The sequence below is a fragment of the Falco rusticolus genome, chromosome 19 (assembly GCF_015220075.1).
Source record: "Falco rusticolus isolate bFalRus1 chromosome 19, bFalRus1.pri, whole genome shotgun sequence".
In the NCBI taxonomy this organism is placed as follows: Eukaryota; Metazoa; Chordata; class Aves; order Falconiformes; family Falconidae; genus Falco; species Falco rusticolus.
Window position 1 is genome coordinate 4,516,159 of NC_051205.1, and position 23,940 is coordinate 4,540,098.

Consider the following 23,940-nt stretch of genomic DNA (forward strand, 5'->3'; position numbering starts at 1 on the left):
CCCTCCGCCCGGTTTTCCAGGGTGCAACCAGGCTTTCGGGGGGGGGGGGGGGGGTTGGCTTTTCTTCTCCCCGACGCATCACATCTTTCAAGGGGTGGGATGGAGGCGGGTTGGGTTGGTTTCTCGCCCCTTTGGGGCTGGGGTTCGCTTTGGTGGCAACAAACCTGTGCCCACGCGTGTGCCCCCTGCCCCTCTTCTGGCAGCGGCTTCGCCGTTGGGGGGCTGGGGGAACCGGTGTCGTGGTGGTGGGTTTCCAGCCGCGCACCGTGGCGTTGGCTCGTAACGAAGCAATTCCCATCACCGGGCTCAGCTGTGGCCACCAGGTTTAGCTGGCATGGGACAACGGGGTTAGGTGTTGGGAGGGATCCCTGCCACACCGCCGTCCCTGCGGGGGGGTTGTGCCTGTCCTTGGGGTGGGTGGTCCTCAGGTGGTGTCCTGCCTGATGCTGCCTTGGAGGAGCTGATGGATGGAGAGACACGTGGGCTGTGGGGCCTCCCTTCTCCAGGAGGGATGGGTGAGGGTGTCCGTGCCACCGTCAAGGGCAGAAGAAACCGCCTGGAAATGCCACTGGGATTTGCTGGTCGTGGTGGTGGCACCTCATTCCTGCCACGGAGGATGCTGGAGCCACCAGCCACCTCCCCAGTGCATCCCAAGCCCCTTTCCTCCTCCCCCAAAGTCCCGGCTATTTACAGTCTGTATTTTTTTGGGGGGGGGCAGAAGCAGCTGTGGTCAGCACCGTGCGCTACCACATGGTGATCTGCACCCACTGAGCGAGGATGGAAACTCCCGGTGCTTTAATTCCTTAAAAAAAAAAAAGTTTTAAAAAAAGTCTTATTCCTCACAGAGCCATCCAAACATCATCCAAACCCTCATTTTTCCCTTTAATAGCTTCCCGGTGGGTTTTGCTGGCGGGCAGAGGGAAGGACCCCCTCCATCCCTTCATCCCCAGCCAGACCCCGCGTTCGGCTCCGGAAAAATCCGCGGCAGGAGCTCAGGTTGATGGGGCAGCGTCCGCCTTTGTGGGGGTTAAAAAGGGCCCCTTTCCCGCAGGCGGTCGGAGCGTTTATCTATCGGGAGCACTTTAATAATGGCCAGTAAATGCAGGGAAGATGCCGGATAAAGCCAGGCAAAGCCACCATTTCAATCCTCTTGTGTAAGTTTGATAGCCCAAGTGGAAGGACAAATGCCGTATAAGTCAATTAAAGCATTAAGTAATCTAATTGTGCTGCGGGCACAAAGTGGCTTAAAGGCTGAGAGAGGCGAGCGAATGCTGCACGAGGTCCCCTCCTGGCTCCTACTTTAGCTGTCCCCCGAGGCGTGGGGCGTAAAGGTTGGGGGGGGGGGAGGGGGGCACCGGGGGGGTAACCGTCTGGGGGTGGTGATGGGGGACACTGCCACCCCCCTCTGCGGGTGCTGCTGGCATCTGGGGGCTGGAGCAAGAGAGGGTGACGCCAACCTCAGCGTCCCCGTGATGCGCAGGATGGGGTGACAGGGATGCAGGGACCATGGGGACCCCCGGCAGGTCCTGCAGAGCCCCCCAGGATGCATTTCTCCCCTGCTGCAGGGGTGGCTCTGGGCATGGCTGTGGTGGTTTTGTCTTCCCCTTGGCCGGAGAAATTGTTTTGGTGGGGCCAGGCACAGCCCATGGGTACCGGCAGCGATGCTAGGGTGAGCGAAGGGGTCCCGGGAAAGGCTCCGGGGGGAAGGGCAGCTCCCCCCAGCCACTGGCTACACACTATTAATATTCTCTTAATATTCCATGCATTATAATCATAATATTTTAATTATAATATTATACTCAGCTCCAGGTGGGGCATCTCAGGGCAGCGTTGCCCTCCGGCGATGTGTGCCGATGCGTGTCTGACAAGGGGGCTGCAGTGTTTGGATCGCCTGGATGTGCCGTGGTTTGAGAAGTGGAATATTTTATTCTGTTGGATGAAGTGACCATCCAAAGTTGAGCTGGCTGGCTTCCCTGAAGTGGTCGCTGGTTTTTTTTTTGTTTCTTTTTTGCACTGGTGGTGGTCAAGGGGGGTTTTGCATGGAAAATTGCGAGCGTGAGCATAACGGAGAGCATGTGTGCGCAGTCAGGAGGTGCAGCCTGGTCGTCATGGAATGGGTTGGGTTGGAAGGGACCTTAAAGACCATCTTGTTCCAATCCCCTGCCGTGGGGCCACCTCCCACCAGCCCAGGGTGCTCCAAGTGTCCAACCTGACCTTGAACCCTTCCAGGGCTGGGGCACCCACAGCTTCCCTGGGCACCCTGTGCCAGCGCCTCGCCGTCCTCGCAGTATGGAATTTCTTCCTCAAATCTCATTTAAATCTACCCTCTTTCAGCTTCAGTGATGGAACCAATTCGGTTTGCTCTTTTATACACCTGAATCATAACCTAATTACTGTTTCCTCCCTAAGAATCTCACCATCTTACGTCTTCTGCACATTTACACGTAGAATCGTTTAGGTTGGCAATGACCTTTAAGACCTAATTGTGACTTAATTTCTGTTTTCTCCATAAGAATCTCAGCATCTTTCATCATCAACACATTTCCACGTAGAATCATTTAGGTTGGCAATGACCTTTAAGACCTAATGACCTTTAAGACCCAATCGTGCCTTAATTTTTGTTTCCTCCATAAGAATCTCATCATCTTACGTCATCAACACATTTCCACGCAGAATTGTTTAGCTTGGTAATGACCTTTAAGACCCAACCGTGACTTAATTTCTGTTTCCTCCATAAGAGTCTCACCATCTTATGTCATCAACACATTTCCATGTAGAATCGTTTAGGTTGGCAAAGACCTTTAAGACCTAATTGTGACTTAATTTCTGTTTTCTCCGTAAGAGTCTTACCATCTTATGTCTTCTGCACATTTCCACGTAGAATCGTTTAGGTTGGCAATGACCTTTAAGACCCAATCGTGCCTTAATTTCTGTTTTCTCCATAAGAATCTCGTCATCATACGTCATCAACACATTTCCACGTACAATCATTTACCTTGGTAATGACCTTTAAGACCCAATCGTGACTTAATTTCTGTTTCCTCCATAAGAATCTCACCATCTTACATCTTCTGCACATTTCCACGTAGAATCGTTTAGGTTGGCCATGACCAACCACTAACCCAGCACTACCAAGGCCACCACTAAACCATGTCCCTGTATTGATGCCACCTTGAAAATCTTCCAGGGATGGAGGTGACCGAGCAGGGCGGCGTGGTGGGTGTCGGAGATGCTCAGCGCAGAGCGGTGCTCACCCCTCTTTCGCTGTTCTCACCTGGCATGATGCTGTCCCCGCAGGTCTGTCGAAGATGCACTGGTCACCAGAGCATGCCCAGTCCCTGAACCAGTGGCCGGAGCAGCACCTCGATGTCTCGTCCACCACCTCCTCGCCAGCCCACAAGTCCGAGCTCTACCCCAGCACCCGCCAGCGCTTCAACTACGCCTGGGCCAACGACGACATCTCTGCGCTCACCGCCTCCAACCTCCTCAAGAGGTACGCCGAGAAGTACTCGGGGGTGCTGGAGGCACCCTACGAGCGCCCGGCGCTGAGCAGCTACGGGGATGGAGCCTTCGGGCCGGTTAACGGGCAGAAAGGGGACGGGGAGCCCTGGCCAGTGGCCCACGGCTCTGACGGCGCCTACCCCCTGACCCCCATCCACGATGGCCTCCCCGGTGCCAAGGCGGTGGTGCCACCCGCCGTCCCCCCCAGCGGCGGGGCCATCGGGCTGGGCGGCTCCCCGGTGGTGTCCACCGACCCCATGTACCCCGGTAACTCCTGCGGAGGAGCCGCCGCCGGCTCTGGCGGGCTGGGGTCATCTCAGGAGTACCCCTCAGGCTACGGTGGCACCTACTTGCCCTCTGGCTACTGCACCCAGCCAGCAGCGGCGCTTCCCCCCCCGCACCCCCCAGCCCTCCACGGCTCGGGGCTCCTGCAGCCCCCGCACCCCTCGCCCGCCTTGGTGCCGGGCTACGGCTCCTCCGGCCCCATGTACAACTACGCCGCCGGCAGCTACCCGCCGCAACCGGGCTACGGCACCATCCACCCCCCGCATCCCTCCGCCTCCTACCTGCCCTCCGGCATTGCGGCGCCCACCCCCATCCCAGCCCCGCCACCCGCCGCCCGCCCGCCCGGGGTCCCTGCCTATGGCTACCAGGGCGCCGGTTTGGCCCCCCTGGCCGTGCCGCCCCTCGGCACCGAGGCGGCGGGGGGTCTGAAGAGGAAGGCTTTCGACATCTCCGGCGGGGAGGACGAGGGGGAGGGCAGGTATAGGAAATACAGCTACGAGCAGCCAAAGTCCCCCTACCCCATGTCGGACAACGGCGAGTGCCGGGGCAACGGGTTTGGGGGCAGCGCCGAGTCCCCCCAGGTGGCCTTCAAGCCCGGGAAGCGGCCGGGGGGCGCCGGGAGCGCCGAGGAGCACGCTGGCAAGTACGGCGGGCAGCCGATGAAGAGTCTGGTCTCACCACCCTACGGCGCTGGGGATGCTGCGCTGCGGCCGGCAGAGCCCTTCGAGAAGTTCAGCCCCCCCCTCGCCAACGGGGAGCGGGCGGCCGAGCCGGGTCCCCCCTTCCCACTGCGGCTGCCCCCCAAAGCGCCGGTCTTCGGCAGCCCACCGGTAGAGGAGCAAGCCAAGAACGTTGACCCCTTGGTCTTGGAGCTGGTGAACACCAAGATCGTGGAGCGGGGGCCACCCGTGCAGTGGACGGACATCGCCGGGCAGGTCTCTGTGAAGGCCACCATCGAGGAGGAGCTGGTGTGGCCCATCCTGCGTCCCGGCGCCTACACCGGGGCGAGCCGGCCGCCCCGAACCATCCTGCTCTTCGGTCCCCGCGGCACGGGGAAGACCTTGTTGAGCCGCTGCATCTCCACCCAGCTGGGCTCCACCTTGCTGAAGCTCAGCGGGACAACCCTGCTGTCCACCTGGAAAGCTGAAGCCGAGAAGATCCTACAGACCGTCTTCTTCGTGGCCAGCTGCCGGCAGCCCGCCGTGGTGCTCATCACCGAGGCTGAATCCTTGCTGGTGGCTCGGGCTGGTGAGGACGGCAGCCAGGTGAGCAACCTCAAATCCCAGCTCCTTTCCTACCTGGATAACGTGGCTACCTCATCCGAGCAGAACGTGGTCATCATCGGGACCACCTCCCGACCCGGCAGCATGGATGAAGCATCTCACCGCCGCTTCGCCAAGAGGTTCTACATCTCCCCGCCGGACAGCATCGCCCGGCGGCAGATCCTCCATCACGCCTTGGCTCAGCAGAGCTCCTGCTTGAGCGAGCGGGAGATGGTCTCCCTGGTCCAGCACACCGAGAGCTTCTCCGGCGGCGAGCTGGTCCAGCTGTGCCAGCACGCCGGGGCCACCACGCTGCGCGCTTTGCCGGGCCAACTCCAGCCCACCTCCTACCAGGACTTCGAGAAAGCCTTCTGCAAGGTCCGCCCCGCCGCTTCCCAGAAGGAGCTGGACTTGTTCCTGGAGTGGGATAAAATGTACGGCACCCGGCACTGACGTGGGATGGGGGGGGGGATGGGGGGCGCGGGGATGGACCCTTCACCCCAGGCTCCAGGGATGGACCCTTCACCCCAGGCTCCAGGGATGGTTTTGGGATTTGGCTGATGAACGCAGGGTTTGGAGGGGCTGGGGGCTCTGATTCCCGCTCCCCCCCAGAGCCACGCTGGGGCCGGACCCCCTCCTCCCAAAGCGCAGGAGACCCCCGGCGCCAGCACGCCATACCTCTTCTTTAAAATTTCGGGACTCGGCCGGGCTTTTCCTCTCCTCGGTTTTTCGGGAGCCGTCGCCCACCGACCTCAGGATTAACCTATTTATTATTTTCCCGTTCATCCGTCCCTGGACCAGTGATGCAGCGAGGGGGGACAGAGGCGACCCAGGGTCCGGCTGCACGAGCCCCGCCCCCCCCCCCTCTTAACCCAGAGGCTTGATGATGACGATTATTTTTTTTTAATTGCTTTTATTGTTCCTAACAGAAATACCTCGGGCATCTTTCAAGCAAAGCAGCCCCCTCGCACGTGGCGGCGATGTCCTTGATCGGGGAGGGGGGGGGGGAGCGGGCGGTGGGGTGGGGGGACACACACACAAAACCTGGGGGTTTTGGAGTAAAATGCTGTAGATTGTTTAATATACTAGACTTGGGGGTTTTTTATTTTTGTAAGGTATGTAGGTTTTTTTTTTGTTTGTTTGTTTTTTCTTTTTAACTACTCAGGAAAAGAATTACCTCAGACAAAAAAAAAAAAAAAAAAAGAGAAAAAAAAAGAATGTGTTTTTAAAAACTCTTTTTATCTTCTCAGAAAGGAAAAAAGAGATTTTTAAAGAGTTTTCAGACCTGGGACAAAGCTGCCTCGTGCATTTGCTTCCAAAGTGGGTGGTGGAAGAAAGGAAGAAAGAAAAGAGAAAAAAAAAAAACAAAACAAAAAACCAAACAAACAAAACTTGAAGCTGTTACAAAGATGAAAGTTGAATGTATTTTGGGTGCTTTTCACGTATATTATGCCATAATTTTATTTTTTTTTTTTATTTTTTTTTTTTTTAAAAAACATTGTTATTGTAGCATTTGGTGGAGTAATGTGTCTTCAACGGGAAGAGTGTTAGTGCCGTAGTCGGGAAGCTGTCGCCAGCACCACTTTTTGGATCCGGCTGGATCCGTCATCCCGCAGCATCTCCCGCCGCATCCCGTGGGGCTGGGGCCCGGGGCTGTGGGGAGGGGGCTCCTGCCCCTGTGTGAGGCTGGAGACCCCCCTTCCCAGTGTGGTTTTGGCACTGGGGATGGGGCTGCTGCCGGGGTTCCCCTTTTCCTGGGAAATCGGGGAGTTCGGGCTTCCCGCTGCCATCGCTACCATGGAACGCTGGGATGCTCCAGCAGATGCTGGCGGCAAACTTGGGGAAATCACTGTTGTACCCCACCCCCCCACCCCCCAAAAAAAAGTCTAGCAGGGCTAAGGGTGGCCCACAGGGCTTTGCCTGGGGGTGCTGTTTGCCCCCCAGTTGGGGAGTGGGCTGCGGGGGCTGCTGGGGGCAGGACACAGCCCAGCTCCCCCCACCTCTTGCTGGGACGCAACCCCCCCTGCACATCCACAGGACCCCCCACCCACTTCCCATCACCACGTGGGGTTGAGGTTTTTTCTCCCCCAGTTAACCAAAATAATTTTTTTTTTCTGATTTTTTTTTAAGAGTTTTATATTCTACTGGGGGGAGGCAGCTGCTCTGGGGTCACCCACCGGCACCGGCCTCTCCGAGCAGCCCCCCCATAACCTCAGGGTCTGCACATGCAGAGGATGCACCCCACGTGGGGGCTTCCCCCTCCATCGCAGGAGCGCGGCATCTCCCAGTTTTGGGGTGTTTTCCCCAGTTTTGGGCAGTTTCCCATCTCCCTTGCATGCAAAGGGCATTACCAGGGCAGACATCTCCCCCCCACCCCCCCCTCCAAAAAGTGGTACTGGGTTCCTGAAGACTTATTATTATTATTATTATCATATTTGACTTTGTACACTCTCTGTAACCATTTCTACCTCATTTTGCAACATATTGTACATGAAAGTATTTAATTCATGTCTTATTAATGTCTGAAAAAAAAAAAAAAAGAAATGCTTTTGAACTGTAATGGTCTACCTCAAGAAATGCTGTATTTTAAAAAGAAAAGTATTACACAGTATTAAAGAGTATTAAAAACGCCCGGCTGAGAGCCTGTGCTGCCCCCCCCCCCCCCCCCGGATTTTTTAGCCCCCCAGGGTGGTCTCTGGGGGGTGTTGCAGGGGATAAGGGGGGACATGGGGGGATCCTGTGGGGAAGGGGTGTTGGGAGGGGGTGTTATGGGGGCGCATTGCAGCCAGGGAAAAGGCAGAGCCTCAGCTCCCCCCCCCAAACGCATTAGGGGTGATGGGGGTCCAGGTGTGCCCCCTCCCCTCATTAAGGATGGGGGTCTAGGTGTGCCCCTTCCCCTTGTTAGAGGTGAGGGGGGGCTGGGTGAGCCCCATCTCTCGTTAGGGATGATGGGGGATCCAGGTGTGCTCCCTCTCATTAGGGGTGATGGGGGTCTAGGTGAGCCCCCTCCTCTCATTAAAGGGGGGCCCAGTTGATCCCCATCTCATTGGGGGTGATGGGGTCTAGGTGTGCCCACCCCCTCATTAAGGGGGGGTCCAGGTGAGCCCCATCCCCTCATTAAGGGGGAGCCCAGGTGAGCCCCATCCCTCATTAGGGATGGGGGGCTCTAGGGGTGCCCCTCCCCTCATTAAGGGGGGGGTCCAGGTGAGCCCCATCCATCATTAGGGGTGGGGGGCTCAGGCATGGCCCCTCCCTCGGTGGGGCAGAGGCACGGGGAGGGGCTGCCTGGGTGCAGTGGGCACTGAGGGCTCCCTGAGGAGGGGGCTCCCCCAGGGCCTGGGGGGGGGTCCCCCAGGTTTGGTGGCAGCTGCTGCTGCTGTGGACCCATCCAACACCTGCAGGTACGAGGGGTGGCCGGGGGGCAGCTGTGGGTGCGGGGAGGGGGCTGGGGGTGTGGGGGAGGGGGCTGCCTGCGCTGCCAGCTTTGCTCGGGGCTGGCTGGGGTTTGGTGCCGGGTGGATTTTGTCCCTTGGGTTGAAGTTTTGATTTTTTAAAGCTGAATTATTTGCACTGAGCGCTGCCGCCATCGTCGTCATCGGTGTCGACCCCGTGTCATGTGTGTCCCCCATCCCCACCCCCCATTTATTTCTCAGTTTTTCTAACTGCCCAATTACAGAGTATTCATTTACCTGTGGCATCCTCAGCCCCATTTCTGTTTGTTTTTTGTTTTTTTGGTTTTTGTTTTTTATGCGCATGAGGTTCATAGGCTTGGACTATTTTTTTATCTTGAATTAGTTCAGTTAATTGGTTCCCTGCGTCTGGGGAAATTTGGGAGTCACAGGAGCGATGCTGAGTCAGCGGGGAGGTGCTTTGCTCCAGTTGGGTGACAATTTTGTATCTTGAAATGAGTTAATTCAGTTAATTGCTTCCCCTGCGGCCGGGGAAATTTGGGAACCGTCGGCGCGATGCCGAGCGAGATTCCTTGTTCCTTTGGGACCAGCTTCGGCATCGCTGCGGGCACGCGATGGGGGAACCCTTGGGATGCCCACGATGCCAGCACTGCCACCCTGCTCTCCGTGCTGCGCCTTTCCCCGGTGCCGTGGGGTGGTTTTCCGTGTCGGTGTCCCGGGAATGTTCCCGGCAATCCGAGCTGCACCGCAGGCACGGATCAGCGTGTCTGCTCGACGCCTGGGCTCTGCCGTGCCGATGCCGCGGGGATGGATTCTTCACCCTTTACTGCTGCGGTTAAGGGGAGTAAGGGGAAAAGCTCCCAGCCAGGAGCTGCTTGCTTCCTTGCTTTCCCAAGCCTCATCCAGGTTAATAAATGATCCCCCCTCCCCCCCGCCTGCTGCTGCCCCCCAGCTTCTGCCTCCACACCCAGCCTGGGCGTTAAGCTCATTGGCAATATCGGGGTGCAGCCCGGAGGAGCACCCAGCATCCCAGAGCAGAAATAACTGTGGCGATGAGTGTGGTGGCTTCGGGGTGTCTCAGTGGGTGGGAGGTTGGGGAATTGGGTGCCGGACCCCCCGTCTGGGAGGGGACCTGGTGGCATCCCTGGCCAGTGGATGGGAAGTGCCTTTGTGCTGGAGCATCCCGGAACGATGCGGCAGCTCCGGCCTTTTCTTGGGACCCCTGAGGTTACGGCGCTATAAATAAATTACTTGGTGGATGGGCTGTGGAGTCAGGAGTAGGGAAAATGGGAGGAAGGCTCCCTCCTCCTCCTCGTCCTCCTCTTCCTCCTCCTCTTCCTCCTCCTCGTCCTCCTCTTCCTCCTCCTCGTCCTCCTCTTCCTCCTCCTCCTCCTCCTCTTCCTCCTCCAGCGAAGGGAGGCTCCCTTCCACCCACTTCAAGGGATGCAGAGCATCCCAGCTCCTAAACCTTGCGGATGCTCTTTGTGCCTTTGCTTTGTCCGACCCCGGGGTGAGCGTTGGAGTTCACCCCCAGTGTGGGCAGCACCGGCTCAGTGTTGGCTTTGGGGGGCTCCCCCAAGCTCCCCCCACCCTGCCCTGGGGTGGTGGGACACGCATCAGGATTTCCTCCTGCCCCTGGGCTGGTCCATCTGTCCTGGCTGCGTTTTCCTCCTATGGAGACCTGAGGAATGGTCCCAGCATCCTCCCCAAACGATGCTCCCAGATCTTTTGGCGATGGCGTTGGTACCCGAATCTGGCATCCTTAGGGAAAAATTTTCCTGGCATCAGCGCAAAATGGAATGTTACAGGGATGGGGTTGGCAAAGACCACCTGGTGCTGGGTCTTCCTCGCTGCTTCTCCCGTCGGACGCGGGGAAGGAGCCCCCCTTCCCGTGGTGGCAGGAGGGGAGAGCAGGAACGGTTTGTGTAAATCACTTTCTGTAGCAAGATTCACCAGGGGTGTTGAGGAAAAAGGGGTCTCATCTGAGAAGCCCCCAGGCCAGGTTGACTTTGGTGTTTTCATGCAGAATTGGTTCGTTTTGGGGTTTAGTTGCAGCTCCCCACCCCGGGGATTTACGGGGGAACCCGGGCAGCTCTGAACCCGTTTGTGCCGCAGTTCGGCTCCCAGCAAGGCAGAAATTCCTGCAAAACCCTCCTGTGGGTGCTGTGGGGTCAGAGCGGGGGGCTGAGAGCCCGGCGCGGGGGAGAAGGACCCCTCCCCACCCCAGCCCCCACCCCAGCAAGGCGGCGTTTGCTCGGTGGGTCTGGGGCTCTGCAGCCGCAGTTTCCCATCTTCTCCCAAAGGATCTGTGCAGACCCCTTCCCCCCATCCCCGTTAGCCATCCTGGGGAGGTGGGATGTGCTGGGGAGCTGCGGTGCTGCCGGTTTCCATCCCCGGAGCAGGGCTGCCCCATCACAGGTGACTTGGGGTCCCAAAATCCTCGTCGTGGGGGCACTGGGATGCCCGGCAGCTTTGGGGAAGCTGGGAGAGGACAACAGAGGATGGAGACCCGGAGTTGGGAGCCTGTGTAAACCTCCTGGACCGGGAATTGCTCCTGTTCTTTGGTCCTGGCTGCTTCCTACACCCCCCCGACCCGAGCCCCCCGCCATGCTGGGGCTTTTTGGGGGAGATCTGGGGAAATCCCAGCTTTATTTGGATTAAAAAGCGGGTGCGCTGGCGGTGCGTGGCTGCATTGCCACCTCGTGGTTATGGGGTCCTCACCCGATCCCTGAGCAAAATCCACTCTGCTCCGTGGATCTGGGGAGGGGGGAGGAAAAGGGAGATTCCCAGTGGGATGCGTGGGTGGCCTGTGCCCTTCCCTGGGGAGGGAAAGGGGAGCTGCTGCCGCTGCTTGGGGGCCTTTGGGAGATGGGAAGAGGGTGGTGGGGATGTCCCTGGGGGGCAGCAGCTGTGTCCCATCCTAGGGGGGGCTGGCAGGGAGGTGGGGACGGTGGGTGCTGAGCCTGGGGAAACCGGGTCCTGGAGGGACCTGGGGAAACCGGGTGACCCGTGGGAGGGAGGGATGGATGTCACTGCCAACGGTGAACGAAGGCACCCTGAGGCTGAATTTCCAGCCCTTTGGTTTGGCTCTGCTGGTATCTGAGGACCCATCTGGTCTGTCCCCATGTCCCCCCCTCCCCCCCATGCATTTGGTGTCCCAGCGGGCTGTTTGGGAGGGTGCTGAGCTGCGGCACAGTGCTGTGGCCAGGAGATGCTCAGCCCTGGGGGGTTGTGACATGGGACAATGCGCCAGGGAACAGGGCGTCCCTAGAACACACTGGCTTGTGAGGTCAGACTGGGGGGTGGGGGTGGGTGGGGGAGCTGCATTCCTGGGTCACCCTGTGGTCGAGGAGCACCCAAGCGATGCTGGCACCTGTGGGACTCATCCTGCTCTTGCTGGCGGTGGGCGGCCGGTGTGACGACACGGTGGCAGCCAACGTGGGCCATCACACCATGAGCCGCATCGCCGAGCTGCTGTCTCCCTCTGAGTGCCGCCAGCTCCAGCAGCAGCTCATGGAGCCGGACGAGGACCTGGGGAAGTGGGAGCTGGAGCGACTTTCCGAGAAGAACAACCCCATCCATCCCAACCGCCACCGCCGGGACCTCCGCAACTCCGGGGGATGCTCAGAGGTCCTGCGGGACTGGCTGAGGACCATGGGAGAGGTGACAACCTGGGACCGGCTGGCCCGTTGCCTCCGCCAAATCGGGCGCCCCGATATCGCCCGGGAACTGGGGAAGAACCTGAACCAGGACAGGAGCTTGGAGCTGCGGAAGAACGTGGAGGAGTACAGCCGCACCGTGCGGCACCTCACCTCCTCCCTGCTGCTGGAGGGGGGGCAAGACGGAGCATTGCGGGGCAAGAGGACCCCGGCTGGGGGGGTGGGGGGCCTGCACTTCCAGAGGCGGCTGCCCCCCCCCTACACCCGCAGCCTCCTGGGCTGGGTCCGCCCCGTGGTCTCGGGGGTCCTGGGGGGCTTCCTCGCCTCCATCGTCTTCGCCGTGGTCACGGTGTACTCCTGTCGCTGGATGCTGGGCTCGGATGCCGCCTGAAATGGGGGTTCACCCCACCCGGAGCATCCCCCAGAAGCTGCCGGAGGGAAGAGGAGACCCAGGAAAGGCTCGTGGAGGGGCCGAGATCCAGACCCCAACCCCGGGGGTTCTGGGCAGGGGTGGCCGGAATGGCCGGGCAATTCCCAGGAATCTGTCGTCTTGGAAGTTAAAATCTGTTCCAACAGTCTCTGATGTTTCCAAAGCCAAAGGTCCTCATGACGTTTGTACAAACGCTTCCTGCAAAGACATGGAGGGGGCTTTGCTCCGTCTTGGAGGAGGGGGCTTTGCTCCGTCTTGGAGGCTGGGTTTGGAAATGTAGGGAGGTAGGAAAGAGTTTCAAATCCGCTGTACCCACGGAAGAGCATCACTGATGTCCCCCCAGCATCGCCGACGTCCCTGCTTGTCACAGGATGCCACAGTGCCCAATGACAGGGACAGAGCTGGGCAGAGCTCCCTTGGCCATGGGGGTCTTGTCCCCCTCGTCCCCTCCCCGGGCAGGGAGGGGACAAAACCTCTCTGCTGGCTTATTTCTGCAAAGCCAGCACCTGGGGTTAATTATTTATGGGGGCGAGGTTAATTGTAACACTGGTGATCAGATTTGGCGTTGGGGCTGCTTGGAGCGGTCCTGGCCGATGACCTTGGCTTTCCCCAAGCCGGGAGCTGGGTGTCCGAGGAGCCCTCCCAGCTGGGGGTGGTCTGGGGGCTTCGCTCCCTCCTTGCTCTGCCTCTGGGTTTGGGGGGTTTCCTCCTTTTTTTTTTTTTTTTTTTTTTTAAGGCAAGGAATTCCTGTGAAGTAACTAAACCCCCCAGGCTGTGCGGTCCAGCCAGGCTCGGATGGGCTTTGTGTGGCTGATGGAGCTGGGAAGGGCAGGATGCGACCGGTGGGAAAAGTGCAAATAGCCCAAGGTTTGCCCTCGGTGGCTTTTTACAGGGGCAATGGTCCTAAACCCACCGATGCTGGAGGTCCCCGGGCGATGCTGCCAGGTCCCCGGTGCGCCCGGGGTGGGGGGATCCCCAGGCTCCCCCCGCAGCATCTCCCTGCTGCCCAGACCGAACCAGCACCACGGAACGGGCTGGGCCAGACCCAAAGTGCTTTGGATCTGATTATCACCATCTGTAATTAGAATGAAACCCTCTATTTTATATCAAGAGATGCCTTGCATCGATCCAGCCAGCTGGCCAGCACGCAAATCTTGGAGGAGAAAGGGGTGGACACCCCGAGTGCAGCTTTAAGACAAGCAAAATGCTTAACTAGTTCTGGAATAATTTTTTTTTTTTTTTTTTGAACTGAAATTGCACCCACCACCCTTAGCACGGGTCCCTGAAGCCCCAGCACCGCCGGTTCCCGGCACAGGGATGCTCCTCTCGGGGCGGTGGGATGGCGGGGGTCCGAGCATGGAGGATGCTGTAGAGCTGTAAGCGACGGCGGCGTTTACTCTGGAGCGGAAGGAGGGATGATCCCTCCCGATGGCCGACGGTGCTGCGCGGGGGCTGCAGGTCGCCCAGGAGTGGCGTTTGTGGGGGGAGGGGGGGTAATGCGAGAAGCACGAGTGGAGCCAGGGTGGCAGAATATGGCCCCTAATGTGATTTAATAATAATACGCCCCGCTGGGCTGCTAGGGGTTTTGGGGCACGTTGGATGCCGTGCCTCTTGGCCCCCCAGACGAGGAGCCCGGGTGCTCCTCCAGGGCTGGGGGGGGGGGGGTCCAGGTGTCAGCTCAGCCCGGCTTTGCAAAGCCCCCGCACGAATCCTGCCCCCGTGACGGGTCCCTGCTCCAGAAGGGATGAGCTAAGCGGGGGTGGGGGGGGTGGGGTGGGGCGGTGGAATTCCGGGGATGTAGGGAGGGTGGTGGGTGCTGGGCGAAGGGAAGAGAACGACAGGGAAGCCAGGAGAAGTTGTTAAACCAGGATGGCCGTGGACCTCTTTATTGCAAATTCCAAAGTAAAAAGATGTACAGTACAAAGGAAAGTTCAGACATGGAACCGCCAGCCCGCTCGTTCACCGCGGTCCTCCTCCCTCCCTCCCCCGGCCAGCTTCATCCTCCTCCTCCTCCTCCTCCTCCTCTCTTCAGCTCAACCAGAACAGAGAATAAACCCAAGGAGTAGAAGTACAACAGGGAGTAAACCCCAGCGTTGGGACAGGGTCGTGCAAAGGGATGAGGCAGCTCCGGCTCCGCCAGTGGTTGGAGTCCGGCTGCTTCGGGACTTGGCGCAGTATTTTGCTCCCCCCCCCTCCCCCCCCAAGTGTCCAGGGCTGCCTGCGAGTCTCAGTTCGTTACACTCGGTTGCAATTAAAGCCTCACAACACCCCTGTGAGGTAGGGAACGAGCCACCCCCTTTACCGATGAGTAGAAGCGGGAAGGGAGCCACTCGCTGTAGGAGACACCCTGGTGCAAAATTACAACATGCAGCAAACTGGCAAAGGGGCAAGGATTTATCTTTTTTTTTTCTTTCTTTTTTTCCCCCTTTAATTTTACTCGTTTGAAAAGAAAAAAAAAAAAAAAATCCGACCCGTGTTGTCATCTTTGTGCAACGCATTGACCCGGTGAGGTGCGGGATGGTGCAACCACGCTCTGTGTCCTGCGGTGGCTCAGCCGAGCGATAAATGTTGAATACAAACGTGAATTTTATTGGATTTATTGATTCAAAATTGGACCAAAAGGCAAATAGGAAAAAATAATTTGAAGGCGAGAGCTCAGCCGGTTTGCCTTGCGTCAGCTTCGGGTTGAATCCTGCCCTCCAGCGAGGCTGAGCTGGTGCCTGGGGCTCGCACCCTGCTCAGCTCTTTGGCTCGAAACTGGGAGAAGCTGGATGGGATGATGGGCTGGGGGTGGGGGTCACCAGCCGCCGGCTGCAGCCCCCATCTAGGGCCCCTCAGCCCCCCCTGAGCTGCAGGACCCTGCACTCGTGCCCCAAGCTGGGGCAAGGTCCGCGCTGAGCTTGTCACCGCACAGGGGACCCCGCTGGGTCCGTCTCAATCCTGGAGAGAGGGAGCAGGGACGTGACGCTGGGGGTCTCGCAGCGCCAGACCTAAGCAAAGGGGCATGGGGGGGGACGACACACGACCCCCGGGGACCCCCAGCGGTGCCCGCACACGGGAGCTGCTGGCTCCCGGCTGCAGCGGTGCTGAGCCCGCAGGGCCAAGGGCTGGTGGCCACGGGGGGAGGGCTCGCTGGCGACTCTAGATCGGCTCTGGCTCATCATTTGAGGGCGAGGGGGGCTGCAGGGCTCAGCACCGCAGGATGAAGCCCCCCCCGCCCTTGCTAGAGCAGGTGCAGCGGCAGCGGTGGCATCCCCCACATGGGGAGCAAGGCGGGCACCCCCCCACCCCCACGGTATCGGTTCCCACGGCCCCCCCGGGCTGAGCCGTGCCCACCGGGACCCAGCACCACGACACGCACCTTCCAGCAGCTTCTCCTGCACCCCCTGACCAAACCACGCCACCAGCACCCTGACGGATGGGGGGAGGGGGAGGAGAAGGCGACCACTCAAATAACCGGGACACCAAGACAACCTTCCCTTGTACAGTGAAAAGGGTAACGTTTATTTTATTTTTCTTTTGGCTTATAGTAACGTAATTGTTAATCATGTTGGGTAAGATCATTATGAGCCACCATGCAATTTCTAATACACTAATCTTCACTATTGATCTTTTACAGCTTTAACTTTTTTTTTTTTTTTTTTTTTGCGGCAGAAAAAAGAATTCAAACTCGGGTGTGGCCTCTAACATCATGGTTTTCTTTGAGTTTTTGTTCGACGTTGGCTTCTAGATTTTAAAAAAAGGGCAAGAGGAAAAGTGAACAAAGCAGCTGGAGTCGGTACTTCTCACCCTTCCCCTTCGCCCTTGGAAGAAGACGGTTGCAAATTAACCCAAAAGGGAGGATTTTTGAAGTGGGGGAGGGAAGAGAGCTATGTGTAGTCTTGATTTTTTTTTTTTGGCTATGCCTTTTGGATGGACGCCACCACCCCTGCTTTATTCCCACAACCCGGAATCCCGACGGTAAAACCCGCGCACGCGTTCGACTTGATGGTCCCTCACTGACCACCGGTTCCTCCTGGCCTTGGCTTCACCCTGGGAAGATGTACAGAAGCACAGACCCCACCGCTTCCAGCACCCCGGAGCCTCCTGATGGGAATTCTCTGCTCCGGGGAGGAAACTCCGAGAGAGAAACCCCCAACCCCACGAAACGGCTCTTGGAGCCCAAGGACCGATGGCCAACGAAGGGTTGAAGAAACTCCTCGTTTCCTCTCGGCGATGCCCAGCGGCAACGCCACCAGCCTCCGGCCCTTCAGACAGATCTAAGTTAAAAAAAAAAATAAACCTAGACGGCGTTTGAAGGGACTTTTTATTTTAAAGTCATCGAGAAGCTTCATGAAATGGCCAGCGCGAACGCTAAACGTACCAAGCGTCACCTACGAGTCAAGAGCCCAGCTTCAGAACAATTAGGAAGTTTAGCCAAATCTTGCATAGAAGTGGTCAACTTATTGCACATCGGAACGCAAAAAATATATACTTTCGCTGTTGCAAAGATAATTTGCAATAAAGCTTTTATTTTGTTTTAAAATCTAGGGGGGGATGGGGGGGGGGTTAAGGGTTGTTAAGGGTTTTGTTTGTTTTTGTTTTTTTTTTTTTCTTTGGGGACGTTTACTGGCTATCTAAAGTCTAAGGAAAACAGAAAAATATTAAAAAAATAAAAATAAACATGGACAATGGCATAAGCCAGAAGCCATTCTATTATTTTTTGTAGTTCTTTGTATTTACAAAAAGGCATGCCAATAAAATAAAATGATATATTACAGTATTTATAATATTCTCTTAAAAAGTTCAACCACACTTTTCAGCTAGTTTTTTTTTCTTTTTTTTTCTCTTTTTTTTTTTGTGCTGTTTACAATGTAGCCTGTACATATGTATGTCGTGTTTGGTTGGTTGGTGGGTTTTTTTTTGTTGGTTTTTTTTTTATGTTGTTACTATACATCATCTCCTAGGAGCAACTTGGGGCAAGAGGTTTCCTCGCTCGTGGTCCTGGGCGCAGCCGAACTGCTCCGCTGTGGTGGCGATGGCTAAGCTGCGCGGCGAGGATGCCGGCCGTGGCACAGATGGCTGCTGGATGGCTTTCCTGCTTGGCTATGTGGGTTTATTTTTCTATTTGAAGGGATTCCTGGAATTTTCCGGGTTGGGAGGTTTAGGCAACCCCGAGATTCATCCTGCCATCGCGCTCTGTTGTCTTGGTTTGTCTTGTTTGTGTTTTTTTTCCCACTCTGGATTTGGTCCACACTTAAACCACGGTGGCACCAACCCCTCGCTTCTCCTTCCAACTTTTTTTTGGGGGGAAAACCAGCCGTGCTGCTGTCCTACCCTCGAGAATTCCCACCCTGAAGGCATAAACCCCCCCTGCCCCCCCATCTCAACCATCATGATCCATGATGACACCACATGATCCATGAGGACACCACAAAAGAGGAGCTGGGGATGGCGGAGTCTGGGCATCGAGGAAAAGAAACCGGCGTGGATTTGGCTTGGGTGTTTACCCGGCGTTATTTTTCCCGCTGCAGCGAGACTAGGCAAGAGGTAGCTCGGATTCCTACCCAACCTGCGGGGCTGCTGGAGTCGCCGCTGGATGAAAGCGTAAGGAATGGGAAGAAGGTGAAGGCACCCGACAGCCGGCTCCCCCCCCCTTCTGCTTAAACCCCCTCGTGGCTACGGAAGCCCGAAATCCCGCGGAGCTGCAAAGCGAAAAAAAGAAACAACCTGGGACCAAAGGGAGGAAGGATTCCAGTTGGGAAAGCCCACCCGCAGCTCTGCATCCCGCCCGGAGCAGGAAGCCCAAGGGGTGTGGGACCACTGCGAGTCACATCCCCGTCCCCCAGCCCCGCTGGTGGCATCGCTTGGGGTAAGCTCCCCCCATTTCTACCGGTAGAAATAACACGCTTCCTTTTTTTTGAGCATTTATCTCTTTTAAAAAAAAATAAATAAAATAATAGTGTCTACGCTGCAGGATGGAGGCTGAACAATAACTAATATTAATGATAAATATTGCAGGATACAAACGAACTGAGTGGTAGTTAAGCCCTAGATTTTGGTTTTACAGTGACAAGAGTACAACAAGCCATTCTCAAGTTGTTTGTTTTTTTTTTTATCACCTCCCCTTGGATGAGGTCCAGAGCAGCATTTCAGTTTTGTTAAATATTTCAGTGTGCAAAAAAGATGGCTGTATGGAGAAGGAAAAAAAAATATCAATTGTAATAACTGTTAAACATACACACACAATTATTTCATTGAGTTGTCAGGGGTTTTTTGGGTGTTTTTTGGTGTTTTCTCCTACTGGCGGGTCTATGAAAGATCGCTACAAAGGGGACGTACCGGTGAAGGGCACGATTCTGGTGACAAGTTTCTCTCCCGATACAGTGTAAGGTGGAGCGCCTCGAATTTATGGCTTAACACACCGCGGTGGACAGATTCTGGAGTGTCTGGTGGGTCGAATGGTTCCTCATGCATGGTTCTGGTGACGGCATGCCATCATGCAAATCGCTTCGATGCACTAACGAGCGCTTTTGGTGGGGGGAAGCAGCCCGAGCTGCCTCCAGGCTGAAGGTACCCACTTACCCCATCTCCCAAACCAAGTAAAGCCCATGTAGAAAGTCGAATGCAGGTAATAAATCTCAAAGAAACTATGACAATTAAATGGCATGGGCTAAATGGGTGGTTTGTTTCTTTTTTCCTTTTTTTTGTTTGTTTTGTTGTTTCACTTGCTTTAACTTTTTTCTTTTTTTTTTTTCTCTTTTTTTTTTTTTTTTTTTGGCTGCTTAACTAAATGCAAATCTAGTTTTGCATGAACAAACCCTGTAACATTGTGACTTCTGGGTTTTCTCTCGATAATAATCAACAAAATGGGAAAATAAAATCCATTTTTTGGCTGCTTTGGAAAATACATGAATCCCAGCAGCGGGTTTTGTTTCTCTGTGTGTGTCTGTGTGTGTGTGTGTGTTTTTTATTTTGCTTGTTTGTCCTAAGTTGCATTGACTGATGTGGAACATGCAGTATCCACCTGCCCAAACAATAGAAAAATCCATTTTTTTTCCTTTTTTTTGTGTGTTTAAATGTTTGTTTACAAGGGTCCTTTAAACAGGTGGTAGGTCACTGCTTTAGATGCAACGCTGTCACACGGGAAGCAGACTATGTTTGGTATAAGATCTTCAGGTAAGTGTCTCCACAGCTGTTCTGTATTGATAATATTTCAGGAAGTCTGTAAACAATCTTTTTCACTTGCAAATATTTTAATTTGTACAATTCTATTAATTTTTGTCTCAACACTTGGATTCCCTGACATCTTTTTGTCTTTTGGCTCTTTCTCGTCTTCCTTCCTCCGCCCGCTGCTGTTTCTCCTTCTCGGGTTTGGTAACGCTGTCGTACGACGGGAGGGACGCCGTAGATGGGGTGCCTTCTTTTTTCTCCCTGTTTGCTCCTCCGTTTTCCAGTTTTGTGGAGACAGGCCTGCGGCTAATAAAGCCCCGTCTTGCTAAACGAGCCCTGTAAGCCCTCTGGATAACCACGGCTGAAACTTCTTCCTGCTTACGGCGGAGCGTGGTTGTGATGGGCTCATAAGACACTTTGGAAGGGTTGGATGCCACAAATCTTTCCTCCATCTGCTGCCTCAGGATATCCAGCTCTCCGCTGTCCCCCAGGACACGTTTGGTGAAGGCAAAGAGGATGTCCAAACAGTGGATCCTGTCTCCACTGACCATAGGCAGGTCCATGGCGATGAGTTCGATGGTGTTGGGTTTTGGGACGCGGAGAGGATGTTCCAAAGCATCGGCAAAGTCTGCGAGCTTGCTGTACTCTATGAACTGCGTGGCATCGGGGTCGAACTTCTCCCAGATCTCGTAGAAGGTCTCAAAGTCGTCCTCGCTCAGCGGATCCGCGCTCTCCTCCGTCGCCACGCTGAAGTTCTCCAGGATGATGGCAATGTACATGTTGACCACGATCAGGAAGGAGATGATGATGTAACTCACAAAGAAAAATATCCCCACCGAAGGGTTCCCGCAATCCCCCTTAAAACCACTCCCCGGGTGCTCCTTGTCTAGGTCGCAGTCTGGAGGCCGGTTGAGGATGGGCAGCAGCAGGCCATCCCACCCTGCCGACGTGGTGATCTGGAACAAGCAGATCATGCTGTTGCCAAAGGTCTCAAAATTGAACATATCATCTATGCCAGCCTCATGCTTGACGTAGGCAAAGTTTGACATGCCAAAGATGGAGAAGATGAACATGACCAAGAAGAGCAAGAGGCCGATGTTGAACAAGGCAGGCAAGGACATCATTAAGGCAAAAAGCAAGGTGCGGATCCCTTTGGCTCCTTTGATCAAACGCAGGATACGCCCAATGCGAGCCAGTCGGATGACTCGGAAGAGAGTGGGTGACACGAAATACTTCTCAATGATTTCAGCCAGGAACATTCCTAAAGAAGAAGAGAAGGAACAAGTGTGACAATGGAGACGCGCAGCCTGCTGCTGCTCCTGAGCCTAGTCAAGGGACCGGACACGCGGAACACCTTGGCCAGATTCCCAAAGGGGGGGGTCTGCGATGAAGTGGCCTCACCTTCAGGCAACCAGGTCTTAGCTAGGTGCTCTGGCTCCTTCCAGGGTTCTCCCAGACGGAGAGGGAGAGAGGTACAGCTGCAGAGTGGTTCATTCCACCCAGGTAAGGATGGATGAGATCCTTGGATGTGCCTAGCTCTCAGTGCCTAACTCTGCCATGGGAGTCAGGCTATGGATTCTACTCAGAAGGTGCTAAAAACCCGTGTAAGATACGTCTTACTTCAAGCAGCAAACCTGGATCTGAATTTTAGGCTGCAGGACACTCTCCAGATGTTGGTGCTCTGTCAGTATGCCTGGGCAGAGCTGTGCGCAGCCAAGCTCTTAGGGTGACCCTGCTGTAGTTGTGAGGTTTTGTGTATTTTACAGATTAGACGCTAAAAAAACCACCAACCTGTTGGAGGAAACCGATTGATTCAACATTCAACCAAAGCGAAACCAAAAGTGCGAATCACATGCTGGTGCAGGAAGCACTGCGATGCTATTTTCAGTGGTTAGTAAGCATTAAAACATTCTGATGAAGTGCGTAAAATTTCTGCTTTTAAAGACAAGGGAGAGTGGTTTACTCCATGCAACTGGAACTGGAGTAAATGGAGGGAAGAGGGCGCATTAGTCAGGATTTCAAGCTGCCAAATTCTGCCACAAATTCAGGAGGCTAAAAAGAAGAGTCTAGAAGTCCTGGTACCTACATATAACCTTCAAAGACAAGAACGTGCTCTACTCTGCAACCACCAAGACAGCCTGGCACTCACAGACCTCCACCTAAATGGCGTCGCACTTACCCACGATGGACAGAATCACAACCACGAAGTCAAAAATGTTCCACCCGATGGTGAAATAATAGTGCCGCAAGGCGAACATCTTCAGCACACACTCACAGGTGAAGAAGATGACAAACACCAGGTTGATCCAGTAAAGGATGTCCTCCATCTGCTTGCTTTGCGTGTCTGTCTCCACCATCATGGTCACCATGTTGAGGCAAATGAGCATCATGATGACTATGTCAAACGCTTGCTGAGTTACAAAGTCAAAGACAGCTCCTTGAATGCGGTTCTGCACGACAGGAGAAAGACAGTGAACCAACCGAATGACCATCGGTCAACAAAATATTTCTCTGGTGGTGGAAACAGGGATGAGGACATCGTGAAAAAAAAATATCTTGTGAAGTTTTCAAGGTCACAGTTCAATCTGCTTACGGGAGAGGTAGGAAAACGCTATTATTCACCCCCCAAACATGCTACCACGACCCTACGACCAACACAAGCCGTGAGCATGGCTAATTGGCCAAGATCCTGCTCGCTAACACCGGGGGGGCTCTTGTTCTCCATCTACAGCCTCACGGCCAGACAGGGTTTTCAGATTTAAATGATTTAAATCATTGGCTGATTTAAATGAGCCAACTGATTAACGTCAACCAGGGCGTGTCAACCTCTCTCAGATGATACCGGTGTTATAACGGCGAGAACGTGGTGATGCAGAGTCCAGCACGACTTAGAACAGAGGATGCTTTTGGAGCCGAAGCTCCTCGGAAAGTCTGAACTCTGCAGGTTTTTTCCTGCCCTTCCCTTTATCACATACTCACCAGAGGTCGGGGAATGGGTTTCTGAGGCTTCTTTGAGCCCAGCTTTTTCATGGCGTTGTAGTACTTCTTTTGTTCTTCTGTCATGAAAATATCTTGACCTCCAAAGTAAAGGGGCGAAAGGAAAACTGGTTACAATCCGCTCACCCCCCAAGAAGGGAAAGGAAAAGCCTCCCAGCCCCGTCACGAGGATACCTGCCATATGGGAAGCTGGTGGCAGCTATTTTAGCCAGAAATAATGGATACTCATACCAAAGGTGTACTGATCTTCCTTTAGAAAACAAGACTCTTTTTCCTATGAAAAAAACGGGGTTTATTGCACTACACCCCTCCCCTCTGTGATAAACAGGTAGCAGAGGTGTCGGCTGCACACGTGCAAATCCTCAGCTTGACTTATAGAGGAGAGAAGTTGTATACAACAGAGGGAGAGGCAAGGAAGACATTCCAGTCTGTTAGTAAAGGTCAAAAAAAACCCCAAGAAATACATGAAAATGTTGTCTAGGGAGAGCATCTCATCTGGCTGGCGTTTTACATGAAGCCCTGGGCTGCCTCTTGGGCTCCCTGTCCGACCAGTATCGCGGGGCTGGGTGGGGAGCGATGTACTGGGTCCCAGTGGTTCTGCAGCCCACAGCTCTCCCAGGGGAGGCTTGTGCTCCGGGCTGATGCTCCTGAGCCCTTATCGGGGCAGAAAAAAACCCCTCAGCCCGAAGACTCAGCATCCCTCTAACAGGTCTCAGCACCCCTGCAAACCCAGAGCACTTATCTTTTTCTTTTGTTGATTGAAGTTGTCGATGATGACACCGATGAACAAGTTCAGGGTGAAAAAGGAGCCGAAGATAATGAAGATAACGAAATAGATGTACATGTAAATGTTGTCCTCGTACTTGGGTTGCTCTTCTTGCTGGATGGGAGACGAGAAAGAAAAGACATTTCAAAGACATCGTACAAATAGAGGCAGAAGGAGCTGGGTCCTTCTTGTGTTTGCAAGTGTTCCCGTGTAAGGCAGTCACGCTTTACAAAGCTGCAGTTATATATGGAAAACTGTCTCCTCACACTGTTTAAAGCAAAGCAAAAGTATATGCACGTATACAGTACGCGTACACCAAGGGGATGCTGATCTGATTTGCAGAAATACACTACGGTTTCATACCGACTCTCGCTGTAAATTGAGGTCAGTGCCCCCCAAATATACCGTAATTTGCAAATCGCAAAGGAAACGACTGTTTAAATGACGGGCACTGACAAAGCGAAGACATCGTGCTTTC

The 23,940-nt window shown here is 55.0% G+C and overlaps 2 protein-coding genes across 8 annotated transcripts in view; one reads left to right on the forward strand and one right to left on the reverse strand.

Annotated features, from left to right (window-relative positions):
• Window positions 1-2,247: 2,247 nt before the first annotated feature.
• Window positions 2,248-6,212, forward strand: FIGNL2 (fidgetin like 2). The gene has a single exon (XM_037411709.1). It carries the CDS (start codon window positions 3,309-3,311, stop codon window positions 5,499-5,501), a length of 2,193 nt encoding a protein of 730 aa, XP_037267606.1. The 5' UTR covers window positions 2,248-3,308; the 3' UTR covers window positions 5,502-6,212.
• A 9,961-nt stretch (window positions 6,213-16,173) lies between these two features.
• Window positions 16,174-23,940, reverse strand: part of SCN8A (sodium voltage-gated channel alpha subunit 8) — a 65,770-nt gene continuing 58,003 nt past the window's right edge. For 4 of the 7 annotated variants that reach the window (XM_037411672.1, XM_037411679.1, XM_037411678.1 and 1 more), the window contains 4 exons: window positions 23,439-23,576; window positions 22,679-22,783; window positions 21,879-22,149; window positions 16,174-20,960 (listed from right to left, as the gene is read on the reverse strand). In XM_037411672.1, coding sequence (XP_037267569.1) covers window positions 19,813-20,960; window positions 21,879-22,149; window positions 22,679-22,783; window positions 23,439-23,576 — 1,662 coding nt within the window. In that variant the 3' untranslated portion in view covers window positions 16,174-19,812. The remainder of the gene's footprint in view (window positions 20,961-21,878; window positions 22,150-22,678; window positions 22,784-23,438; window positions 23,577-23,940) is intronic. The other 3 variants (XM_037411673.1, XM_037411675.1, XM_037411674.1) reach the window with 1 other exon arrangement.